The sequence below is a fragment of the Panthera onca genome, chromosome D1 (genome assembly GCF_046562875.1).
Source record: "Panthera onca isolate mPanOnc1 chromosome D1, mPanOnc1 haplotype 2, whole genome shotgun sequence".
Classification (NCBI taxonomy): Eukaryota; Metazoa; Chordata; class Mammalia; order Carnivora; family Felidae; genus Panthera; species Panthera onca.
This window is the reverse complement of record NC_138348.1, coordinates 54586124-54599808: the sequence shown is the minus strand read 5'-3', so window position 1 is coordinate 54599808 and position 13685 is coordinate 54586124. Positions and strand designations below refer to the sequence as shown.

General features: G+C 37.3%; 1 protein-coding gene across 1 annotated transcript; it reads right to left on the bottom strand.

Annotated features, from left to right (window-relative positions):
- Nucleotides 1-2636: 2636 nt before the first annotated feature.
- Nucleotides 2637-3605, bottom strand: OR51S1 (olfactory receptor family 51 subfamily S member 1). Its single transcript, XM_060605803.3, has one exon. The coding sequence runs from the start codon at nt 3603-3605 to the stop codon at nt 2637-2639; it is 969 nt and encodes a 322-aa protein (XP_060461786.3).
- Nucleotides 3606-13685: the final 10080 nt, after the last annotated feature.

Sequence of the window (13685 nt, the reverse complement as noted above, 5' to 3'; positions counted from 1 at the left end):
ACCCAGGCACACCCCCATTAATGAATTATTAATTGCTTTCTCATCCTCATCCCCACCTCTCTCTCTCTCTCTCTCTCTCTCTCTCTCTCTCTCTCTCTCTCTTTCTCTCTCACACAGGTTACAGGTCTGGAGTCTTTGTTTAAGCTTTGTTTAGCAGTGGGACCAACCCAGAAATCTGGATTTTGCAAAGCTTTTCCTGGTTTTCAGTTTCAATCAGCTCCCCTGTATCACTGTTACATTTTATTTACAATTGTAAACATTCCTGCTAATACCTCTTATGCCCCTGTGTGCTGTTAGAGGAGAAAGATTTTCCTTCAAATCTGTCAGGTGATTTGCAGAGACAACAGTGCCCCCTGACTGGCCAAGAGTGGTAATACCAAGCACTTGGCACTTGAAAACTGACAGAATTGAGTGGATGTGGCCCTGACCAGGAGAGAGCAGTGGAGCCCCTGCCGTGAAAGAGTTCTGTGTTCCCTGAACTACTAAACACAGAGGTTTAGTTCATCTTCCCTGACTTACACAGGCCCATGCAAAAGTGCTTTCAGCAAATCCCAAGTTGCAGTTTTCCTTCTCTAAAATGAGGTTGTATCAGCCGAAAGAATCTTCCACCTGTAATGTTCTTTATTCACATTGAATATACATACAAGGTGTAACTACAGTTATTTTTGACTTCATTAATTCCAAATAACTATGATTTATTGAATATCTCTTATGTTCAGACACTATGATAAAGGGACGTGATTTCATGCAATCCTTATTATACCTATTTTGCAAACATAAGAACAGCTGTTGCCAAATGACACAGGAAGTAGTGAAGTGAGAATTCAAAACTAGGCTTGTGGGACTTCAAACTGTTTACATCATTCTGCTGTCAGTAAATAAATGAGACTCTGGGGGTGGGTGCAGCAGGGAGGAGGAAATGGTAAACTTTGGGAAAAGCAGGGTTTCTCAGAGACCCCATTACTGTTGCCTCAAGACCAAGCTGTTTCTCTGTTCAACAATTAAAAAAAAAAGTATTTTATAGCAGGGACTTTTTATTAAGCAAATCTGAAAATAAATGCTGCCTTTGCAACTAATTTTATATACTTTAAACATTCTGAAATCCTCAGTCGCAGTATTCTCATTTGTGAAATGGAAATACTAATTTTCTAATTTAGTAAGAGGATATATAATATACCTTGCAGAGAAACTTGGTATCAGATGAGGATATAACTGTTCTGCCTTGCTGGAATGTATCCTGATAGATTAGTATGGGTTCTTGTTTTGGTACTAAGTGGATCCAATTTGCTACTTTCATTTAGAATGCATTTTTCTATAATCACAATAGAAAAAAGATGTTTCTATATCAGAAAATTGAACAACACATTAAAGCAGACAATTATAGTTATATTAGTGGATGCTGAAAAAGCACTTAATAGGGTTTATTGAGTAAGCTTATTAAAAATTAGTAAAATTGGAATACACATAAATTATTTGAATATTTACAAATTACCCAAAGATCTTGCAGCCAACCATTGTTCTAATAAGTGAACCACTAATGCCACTTCTGTTAAAATCAATAACAAGATTTGAGTGTTCACTTTCACTGTTATTCTTTCATAACAGGCTGGAGATTCCAATGAGTTAAATAAAGTAAAATGAAATAAGTTGTATGAATAGTAGGAAAAACCTACCAGTCACCTATTTTTACTTATAAATGATAAATATAAATAAAATCCAAAAATAAAAAGCTATATAATTCATATGATAATTTGGTAAAATATATATTAATGCAAGATAAAAAATGATTTTCCCCAATCTAGCTTTATGGATGTGGAAATAGAATAGAGAATTATTTTATTTATAAGAGCAACAAAATCATATAATTAAAAACTATAGAAATAAATTTAATTAAGCAAATAATTTTATTGAAAAATTTAAAAAGGTATTAATAAGTGAAATATCTATCATATATTTTTGGGTGTGAAAGTTTATCATCATAAATGTTAGCTTACACTTAATCTATAAAAATAATGTAATTCTTGTTAGGATTCCAAAGCTCTTGTTTGTTTCATGAAAGGGGGATCACTTTATACCACATATTAACAAGTCAGACTATGAGCCTACACTGATAGATCAGTGATATGTGATTATATCCATGACACATATATCAAAATCCATAAAAAAATCCGTAAAGCAATGTACAAACACACACACACACACACACACACACACACACACACACACACACACGTAGAGTGCCATGGAAGGTTTCTGTGTTCTCATTTCTCTGCTGTGTAACTGTTTAACTCCTCCAGTTTCCTCAGGCATTAGGGTACAGATGTGGTGGGGAAATTAACAAAAACAAAACAACAACAGACACACACTTGGGTGGTTGTGACATGACCTAGATCCTGGACGTTCTATGCCACGATCTGTAGTGTAACAGTGGGTAGACCACTGTCACTCTCTGGAGCTTGTAAGTTTACCTTAATAGACACATTCACACTTGCAAGGACAGGCAGATACATCCATGTATATGTGCTTATGTGTGCCTGAGTGACCATTTCATGCATTTTGAACTGAGTTCTTCATCATGGAAAAACTACTTTTGTATCAGGTAGTTTTAAGCCACCAACTGTGGAGGGGCATCCTCTTCACTGAGCACAACCCACCTTCCTGGGCTGTAGTCTCTTGACTATTCTCTCTCTAATCTCCTTCATCTTGACACTGTAGAGAATAGGATTTATCAATGGAGGAAGCAGGAAGTGGACATAGGAGAGAAGAGTATGGGCAGGCTGAGGTATTGGCACTCTAAGATGGTCAATGAGGGCAAGAAGGATCAAGGGCATGTAGAAGAGGAGCACAGCAGAGAGGTGGGCAGCACAGGTTTGGCCAGCCTTCCAGCGATCCTCACTGGATCCCAAACCTTGCAAGACTCTGCCAATTAAGCCATAGGAGAAAAAAATAAGCAGAGGGTCTAATCCCATAACTGACAGAACCACAGAGAGGCTATAGATTGCACCCCAACCTCCAGGGCAGGCCAAATGGGCTATATCTGGGTGCAAGCAGTAAGAATGGGTCAGGACCTGTGGGAGGCAGTAGGGCATGTGGGCCAGGAGGAATGGCAGGGGCAGATGGAGACCCAGGCATCGGAAAGCAATAGCCAGGCAAATCTTGCTAATGACATCATTGGTGAGGAGCGTTGGGTAGTGGAGAGGGCGGCAGATGGCTAGTGCTCGATCTAAGGCCATGGCGAGCAACACAGAGGACTCCATGACAGAAAAGATGTGGACAAAGAACATCTGTAGGAGGCAAGCCGAGGCAGGGACAGCATGAACGCCAGCAAAGGCAAGACCCAGCAGGGTGGGCATCAGGGCTGTGGCCAAGCCAACATCAGACACGCTAAGCAAGAAGAGGAAGAAGTACATTGGACGGTGCAGGGTGGAATCCAAGGCAATGATCCAGAGAATAGTACCGTTGCCCAGGGCAGAGAGAAGGTACATTGTGATGAGTGGTATTGTCCACCAGGAGGGTGCAGCTGACAGGCCTGGCATGCCCACCAACAAGAAGGTGGGGGCCATTGAAGTGTTATTGGGGGCTGCCTGATTGGGGAATGTTGACATAGTTCAGGATCCCACTTTGAAGTCTGGAACCTGAAAACTGATTAGAAAGATTTACTTAATCTTTTGACACATTTGCATAATGCTATCTAAAGCAGCCTGCCTCCTTCCCCAGCCCCCAGCACACACTGGCTTTCACATTCCCTCCCAGAACACACAGACATTCTAATATCTATGCCAAAGTCATCCCATGTCTTGGCAATTTTTCTAAAGCTGTCCTCAAATCTGTGTCTCTCCCTAAATTGTTTTTCCACTTTCCTTTAACCCTGCTTTTCTTACAGCTTTTTCCTAACTCATAGCCCTCCCTTAATGGCAAACATCTGTGAGAGGGTCTATACTGTTATAAACACTTTTTCTGCTCCCCTCAACCCTGGGCATTCTGACTTCAGTTCCCTTTAAGTGCTCTCAATAAAGTCACCCTTTACATCTTTACTATTAAATCAAGGGGCACTCATATTTCCTAAACTGATGTTTTTCTCAATGAGCTTTGACTGCTACAAATCCAGTTTCTCCTTTTCTTTCTAAGTTTACCTTTTGAAGCTAATTACTTAGTTCACCTTGCTGTGTCCCATTCAGGGTATATATTGACATTAAAAAAATTTTTTTAACGTTTATTTATTATTGAGAGACAGAAAGAGATAGAGCATGAGCATGGGAGGGGCAGAGAGTGGGGGACACACAGAATTTGAAGCAGACTCCAGGCTCTGAGCTGTCAGCACAGAGCCCAACGTGGGGCTCAAACTCACCAACTGTGAGATCATGACCTGAGCCGAAGTCGGATGCTTAACCAACTGAGCCACCCAGGCACCCCTATATTGACATTTTTGACAGATCTTAATTTGGCCCTCTTCTTTTTCTTCAGTGGTAGTATCTAGTCTTATGACTTTTAACTCTGTGGACTAATGAATTACAATTATATCTCCTAGCTCATTCTATATTCATCTTATCCTGGAAATCTCTACTCTTATGTCCCATTTATTTTAAATTCAAATAATCCCAAAAAGACCTTCACAAATGCATCTTAAAAGTTCTTCCAGCTTCCTCAGTTAGGAGACAATGGTGGGAAAATCACAATGACAAAAGGGAAAAAAAAAAAGGAAGAAAGAAAGAAAAAAAGGGAACATATATTGGTTCCCTACATCAGTTTGTGGCAAGACCACTCACCAATTTCCCACAATAAAAGCCTTACAATTAGCCTACTTCACATATAATATCCAAATATTATTCATAATTTCAACAAGAAATACTGAGCACACACTGTAGTCCTATCTCTTTCCCTCAGTCAAATGCCCAGAAAAGTTAGAACTTAAATTCCAGACAAAAGTACCATGAAATTGTGATCTGGGGAAAAGAAAAAATAAAGACATGTTGAGTTATGTTCTTAGGGGAATAATAGGGATATAAATTAACTCCAAACACTTATTTAAAAATTCTAAATGTATATATCTTAAAATATGAAATTAAACATTTTAAAATTAAATGTAAAACTTTCAAAGTATAAGGGAAAATAAATGAAACAAAGATCTTAATCTAACAGAAAACATTTAAAGAGGAACGAATAGGAGCAGATATTTATTTGTAGTGTGATTGAGTGAGGAGGTTGAAAAATCCTCTCTCACAAAAAGCAAGTATAAAACTGGCAAAATGGTCAATAACACCATTTTAATACCATTCATTCCTGAATGAAGCCCATTCATTAAAGCTACAGAACTTTGGGAAATAACTCCTATGGTAAAGACATTCTGGCCTAGGGCTGCCCTCATTATCCCCACTGTCTCCAGTTCTGTCAGAGGCAGGAAGGAGACAGGGAAAGCTGAGGGCTTTGTTCCAGTTGCCTGAGCTAGCTTCCTTGATTTGGAGCTTGTCGGTTAGTGTGGTCATCTTGGTGGCCAGCAAGTAGGGATGGCCCAAGGCTCTACTAAGTTGGTATTCTTATATCAGAAAAGAAGTTCTCAAATCAATAACATGAGATTCTACCTTAAGTATTTGTAAAACAAAGAACAATCAAAACTCAAAGTAAGTACAGGTAAAGTAATTCAATTAAAGAGCAGCAAAATGGAAAATTGAAAACAACAGAGAAAATCAATAAAACCAAAATTTGTTCTTTGAAAAGATGGACAAAATTGAAAACTCTTAATAAGCATGGATAAAGAAATTGTGGTTTATATACACAATGGAGTACTACGTGGCAATGAGAAAGAATGAAATATGGCCCTTTGTAGCAACATGGATGGAACTGGAGAGTGTTATGCTAAGTGAAATAAGCCATACAGAGAATGACAGATACCATATGTGTTCACTCTTATGTAGATCCTGAGAAACTTAACAGAAACCCATGGGGGAGGGGAAGGGAAAAAAAAAAGGAGGTTAGAGTGGGAGAGAGCCAAAGCGTAAGAGACTCTTAAAAACTGAGAACAAACTGAGGGTTGATGGGGGGTGGGAGGGAGGGGAGGGTGAGTGATGGGTATTGAGGAGGCCACCTTTTGGGATGAGCACTGGGTGTTGTATGGAAACCAATTTGACAATAAACTTCATATATTGAAAAAAAAAACTTAATAAGCCTTACAAAAAAATAAAAGACATAAATTATCAAGATCAGGAGTATAATAAAGAACATGATTACTGACCTTACAGAAACCCAAATGATAATAAGGGTATATTATAAACAACTATATGCCAGCAAATAGGTTAAATAAAAAAAAATCCAAGGAAGACATAAATTGCCAAACTGACTCAAGGAAAAATAGGAAATCTGAACAGACCTATAACAACATAAAGAAATTCAAATACTAATTTAAAATTTTTCTACAAAGAAATCCCAGGTTCAGATGGCTTCCTTGGTAAATCACAGGAAAATTCAGCATAAGAACAAATACTAAATGTTTCTCAAACTTTTTTTTAACAGGGGATAGTTTTATAAAATCCAACTCATTGTAGTCCCCATGGTGAGATTAGTGATTTTATAAAGAAATGAAGGACCAGAGTTCTCTTTGCCTGATGAGGATAGAATAAGAAATTGTCCTTCTGAGGGACAGGAAAGAGTTCTGACCAGGAAAAAATGAGCTGGAACCTAAAATTTGGACACCTTAAATTTCAGGTTGTGAGGAACCAATATATGTTGTTAAAAGTGGAAAAAAGAAAAAAAAAAAAAAACTCATGCTAGGAGTATGGTGTGACCTTAATTCCAAAGCCAGACAAAGATACCACAGGAAAAACAAAAACAAAAACAAACCAAACTATAGACAAATATCTCTGAAGATATATACAAATTATTAACATAATAGCAAATCAAACTCAACAACATATAAAAAGAATTATATACTTTGATTAAGTGAGATTTATCCCATAAGGGCAAGGTTGGTTTTACATTTTAAAATCAGTTACTATAATATGCCATATTAATAAAATAAAGACCAAAACTTCATAGTCATCTCAATAGACACAGAAAAGGAATTCATCAAAAACCTCATTCATGGTAAAAACTTCACGGAATAGAAATAGAAAGGAACTTCCTCAATCTGATAAAGGGCATCTGTGAATAAACCTATAGCTAATATCGTACTTGACTAAGATTTAGAATGAGGCAAAGTTATCTGGTTTGGTCACTTCTGTTCAACATTGCACTGAAGATTCTAGGTAATACATTAAAGAAAACAAATTAAAGTGTCCAGTTTGGTAAGGAAGTTATAAAATGATCTTTATTTACAGATGACATGAATCTATACATAGAAAATTCTAAGGAATCCATCGAAAAAAACCCTAAAGCTAATCAATGAATTTTACAAGGCCATTGCATGCAAATTCAAGATACAAATATCAATTGTATGTTGATAAATAGCAATGAACAATCTGAGAATAAAATTGAGAAAATAATTTTATTCACAATGCATCAAAAATTTTACTAGGATTAAATTTAACAAAAACATACTATCATACACTGAAAACTTTGAAACAATGCTGAAAGAAATTAAAGAAGCTCCAATATAGTTAAAATATTTATAAATATGGAAAGTTTAGGTATCTCTCAATTACCCCCAAATTACCTGTACCTTCAACAGTATTCTTGATAAAGGGCCAGAGGCCTTTTTGTATAAACTGATAAGCTTATCCTAAAATTTTTTTGGAAATGCTATGGGACTAGAAGAGCCAAAATGATTTTGAAAGAGAAAAAACAAAGTTGGGAAAGTTACACTACCCAACTTCAAACCTTACTAGTCAAGACAGGGAATGAAAACAGATGTACAGACCTATGGAATAGACTAGAGAGCCTGGAAATGAACTCAAGCATATATAGTCAACTGATCTTCAACAAGGATGCCAGGAATGTGCAATGAAGAAAGGAAAGTCTCCTTAACAAATGGTATTGGGAAAACTGATATCCATATGCAAAAAAATTAAATTGTATGCATATCTTGTACCATACATAAAAATCAATTAAAAATGGATTAAAGATATTTATTTATTTATTTATTTATTCATTCATTCATTCATTCATTCATTTATTTAATATAATTTATTGTTAAGTTGGCTAACATACAGTGTGTAAAGTGTGATCTTGGTTTTGGGGGTAGATTCCTGTGATTCATAGTTTACATACAGCACCCAGTGCTCATCCCAACAAGTGCCCTCCTCAATGCCCATCACCCAGACCTGGAAACATAAGAAAACATAAGGGCAAAGCTTTATGACATTGGAATTGACAGTAAGTTCTTATTATATGACCATAAAAGCACAAATAACAAAAACAAAATTAGACAAATAGGCTACATCAACCTTAAAACTTCTGCACAGGAAAGAAACAGCCAACAAAGTGAGGAGCCAACCTACAGAATAGGAGAAAATATTTACAAATTGTATTTGACAAGTGTTTAATATTCCAAAATATATGAGAAACTCCTACAAGTCAATAACAAAAAACAACTCAATTTTAAACAGGCAAAAGAACTAAATAGACATTTTTCTAAAGAATACATACAAATGGCCGATAGGTATATGGTAAAATGCTCAAAATCACTAATCATCAGGGAAATGCAAATCAAAACCATAATTAGATATCACCTCACACCTGTTAGTTAGGATGGATATTAGCCAAAAATAAAAATAAAAAAGATAATAAGAGTTGGTGACGATGCAGCCACTATGGAAAACAGTATGGTGCTTCCTAAGAAAATTAAAAAGAGAATTATCAGGGGCACCTGGGTGGCTCAGCAGGTTAAGTGTCTGACTTTGGCTCAGGTCATGATCTCACAGTTCGTGAATTTGAGCCTCGCGTTGGGCTCTGTGCTGACAGCTCAGAGCCTGGACCCTGCTTCAGATTCTGTGTCTCCCTCTCTCTCTGCTCCTCCCCCACACATGCTCTGTCTCTCAAAAATAAGGGAACATTAAAAAAAAGAGAGAGAATTATCATATGATCCAGCCATGCTGCTTTTGAGTGTATATTCAAAAGAATTGAAATCAGGATGTTGAAGGATATCTGCACTCCTGTGTTCACTGCAGCATTATCCACAATAGCTAAGATATGAAAGCAACCTAAAGGTCCATCAATGGATGAATGGAAGAAATTATGGTATATACATACCAGGGAATGTTATTCAGCCTTAAAAATGAAGGAAATCCTGCCATATGCTGCAACGTGGATGGATCTGGAGGATAACATGCAAAGTAAAATAAACCTTGTTGTTATAGAAGGACAAATACTGCATGATTCCATTTGTATGAGGTGTATAATATTCAAACTTATAGAAACAGAGAAGAGAATGGCGGCTTCCATGATCTGGGGTGGGGAGAGACAAGGAATTACTGTTCAATGAGTATAAAGTTTCAGTTATGTAAGATGAATAAGTTTTAGAGATCTTCTGTACAACATTGTGCCTATAGTTAACAACTTAACATTTTGTTCAGAGGCCAGATCTCATGTTAAATGTTCTTACAACAACAACAACAACAACAACAACAACAAATCATCACAACAACAACAACAACATCTCATAACAATAGTACCCTATAGGGGTTGAAAGATAAAAGAAAGAATGGGACAGAGTGTCCCAGAATGGGACAGTATTTGCAAACTTGTATTACTGAAAAAAGTTTAAATTTGGAATAAAGAAACAAATAAATAAGAAAGAGATGGGTGATCTAATGTAAGATCTAGCAAAATATGAGGTGTGATTTTATATGACTTTATAGAAATGCTAAACAAATGTATAATAAAAGCAATCTCATTGGTTACTAAGATAAGACATATTTTATAAATGATAAAACAGGGATGCCTGGGTGGCTCAGTCAGTTAAGCGTCTGACTCTTGGTTTCATCTCAGGTCATGATGAGGTTTGTGAGTACGAGCCTCACGTTGGGCTCCACACTGTTAGCTGTTAGTGTGGAACCTCCCTGTCTCTCTGCCCCTCTTCTGCTCTCTCTCTCTCAATACATAAATAAACTTAAAAAAAAAACATTTTTTACCTGTCATGTGGGATAAAATCATAAAATTTGATAAAATTATATGCTGGAAAAATATTAAAAGACTACTTTTAAGTTTATTTATTTTTAAGGGAGATAGAGGAACAATCAGGGGAGGGGCAGAGAGAGAGAGAGAGAAGGAGACAAAGAATCTGAAGCAGGATGGGGAGCCTGAACCCTAGAACCCCAAGATTATGAACTGAGCCAAAGTCAGGCACTCAACCAACTGGGCCACCCAGGGGCTCCTTAAATGACTTAAGCCTTAATCAAGGCTGTCAACACTGTAAAACATTGTAGTTCTTTTGGGAGCAATTTGGTGCATTTCATTAAGATAAGAAATTTAGGGGAGGCTTGGTGGCTCAATCAGTTAAACGTCAGACTCTTGATTTTGGCTCAGGTCATGATCTCACAGGTTTGTGAGTTCAAGCCCCACATCAGGCTCTGCACTGACAGTGTGGAGCCTGCTTGGGATTCTCTCTCTGCCTCTTTCTCTGCCCTTCCCCTGCTCATGCTCTCTCTCTCAAAATAAACTAACTTAAAAAAAGTAAGACATTTACATAATTTGGCAATTCTAGTTCTTGATATATCTATCAGAAAGAAAGACCCATATGCACGAAGAGGCATAAAATATTTTCGTTTGCAAGAGGACAAAAGCAGAGTTCTGCATAATTCTCATATTAATTCTGATAACTAATTAATCAGAAAAACAGTCATGGTGCATAGCAGTCTCAACAGTTAAGAGTAAAGATATATTGTTGAGTTAAAAATATGCATAATGATTGATCCATTATAGTATTATATATGTTTTAAAAGCCTCCTAACACTGTACCACAGACAGCTATATTTGTACATAAGTGCCTAGAAGTCCTGGACAGATTTGCATTACTTGATTTGATTAAAGTAATAATGACTGGGGTAAGGGACTAACAGTGAATTGAGGATAGGATTAAAAGATGACTTTGGCCTTGGGGTGCCTGGGTAGCTCAGTCGGTTGGGCGGCTGACTACAGCTCAGGTCATGATCTTGTGGTCTGTGAGTTTGAGCCCTGCATCGGGCTCTGTGCTGACAGCTCAGAGCCTGGAGCCTGCTTCTGATTCTGTGTTTCCCTCTCTCTCTGCCCCTTCCCTGCTTGCTCTCTGTCTCTGTCTCTCTCTCAAAAATAATAAACATTAAAAAAAATGTTTAAAGATGACTTTGGCCTTAACCCCAACACTTTTCTAATGTTAAATGAGTAACTATGCTTAGTAAACTCCATCGTCTCATCTCAGATTTTTCTTCCACATCCACTTTTACTCATCAAAGGTGTTTTGGGTTTTGCTGAGGCTTTTGTTTGTATTATCCTGATTGGTTTCTGTGCTGCCAGTTCTTCTGCCTCCCAATCCTCCCTGCATATAGATTTCACAGTGTTATTTTATAATTTGCAATCTGATAATGTGGCTGTGGCATCTTTCTTTTGAGCCATCTGATTTTCCACTGCTTTAAAATAAAGACCACACCTTTATTTGTCATAGAAACCTCTTCACCATCTGGCCCCAACATCCCTTACTGCTTAACTCGTTTCTAGTCTACTTCTACATTCATCTTAGCCTGGCAGAACTACTGTGATTCCTCAGATATGTCATTAATTTTTGTATTTTGAAATGTATTTTGAAAATACATTTTATTTTGAAATTTATTTTGAAAAATACATTTAATAAGTGGAATGTCCTCCTCTCTCATGTATAGCATGATGTTCCAACTCAAACATTGTTCCTCTCTTTCCTGAAGACTGCTGACCACCTTTTCTCTAACAGACTCTGGGATAGCTTATTTATCCTATCCTTTTTTTATTAAGTTTATTTTTATTATTCATTTTTGAGAGAGAGGCAGTGTGAGCAGGGGAGAGGCAGCGAGAGAAGGATAGAGAGAGAATCCCAAGCAGGGTCTGTACTGTCAGCGCAGAGCCCAATGTGGGGCTCAAACCCACAAACTGTGAGATCATGACCTGAGCAGAAACCAAGAGTCAGATGCTTAACCAACTGAGCTACCCAGGTGCCCCTATTTACCCTCTCCTATCACACTATAGCACATTCTCTAATATAATCCTGATCATTCTCAATTCTTAATATGTCTTCCTGTGTTTTCCTTAATGAACTGTTAACTTCCTCAAGAGATGGTTCTTCATTTTATTCATTGTTATGAATCCAGCTCCTGGTTTATATTATACTTCAAATAAATGTGCTTCATAAAACCTTTACACTTCTATTTTACACATTCTCAATTCTGTTTCTCCAAATTTTCTCCTGGATTTGATCCCTTCTCCTGAAATGCTCAGTTTTATTCCATAAACTGTCACTATTCTCAAAATCTTCCCAGCCACCCCTCTTGCACACCTCATATAAGTTTCTCCAAAATGTTAATCTTTTCTTCAGTGGAGTCAACACATTTCTAGTCCCCACCATCTTGGAGTCTCTGCCTCACCTTGAAGTGTTTTCTACATGGAGCTTCTTCTGAGTATCTGGGCTTACAGTCCCAAGAACAGAGGCTCCTAATGTATCTCATACATTTGACTGAACATTCCTGCTCATTAAAAACAGGTCAGGTGGTGGGTAGACATGTTAGAAGGTAAAGCAGAAAGAGATTTAGGATAGATTCCTGTTGAAAAAAAAAACGTGTGAGCCTTTTTTTTTTTTTTTTTAACTTTGGGGGTGGGGCATTGAGAGTGAAGGAGAGAGTGAGAATCTCAAGCAGGCTCTGCATTCAGTACTGTTCCCAACATGGGGCTCAATCTCACCAAACATGAGATCATGACCTGAGCCAAAACCAAGAGTCAGGCACTTAATCGACTTAGCCACCTAGGCGCCCCCTGTGAGGCTTTTGTGAGGATATTTAAATCTTTATATGTGAACTTCGTATTTGACAGGTTCACTCCTTCCCAGAATTTTTAAAGTGCTCTCATACATACCTAGCTAGCATACAAAAAGCACATGTACTTTCTGCCATTTACACTATTCAAACACAAAAATATACATTTTGTGGCCAATATTTATTTCTACACACAACATAGACATATATGCATGCCCTTACACACATGCATGCACACACAGACACATACTTATCCACCCTGATACACAGAAACACTCATGCAAGGAAGGTTTATATTCATGGGCAGAAGTATTTTTGAAACATATGCATATCAAATTAACAGGTACTCAAACAAAAGTGTAACTTATACATTCAAGGGTGCAGAAATATACAAATGCTCATTCCCTCAGATAGAAAGAAGCACTTCTGAATACACACTGATATAAATGCATGTATGAACAAAAAGGCATGTGGAAGCCTAAGTTTGTGTTGGTGGACATATGTTATCATATATAGACTCCTGTCCACAGATTGTGAATGACAAGTGTTCCTAATCAATCTTTTGCCACCTCACACAATCATAGCCAGGTAAATTTAAAGATTCATTCTTCAAAACACATGCATGCAGCCAATGAGTAGCTCTTATCTCCTTACATACACACATACTTATCAGATGTTCACAAACATCCCTGCAATATGCAGCTATGTATATACATCTATATATATCAGAAATACAGGTGGTCATAAACATGCATCTTGAAACACATCTCACATTGCTCAATT

What these genes read in the sequence shown, in the direction of transcription:
- OR51S1 (XM_060605803.3), bottom strand. Translation starts at nt 3,605, where the DNA reads ATGTCAACATTCCCCAATCAGGCAGCCCCCAATAACACTTCAATGGCC.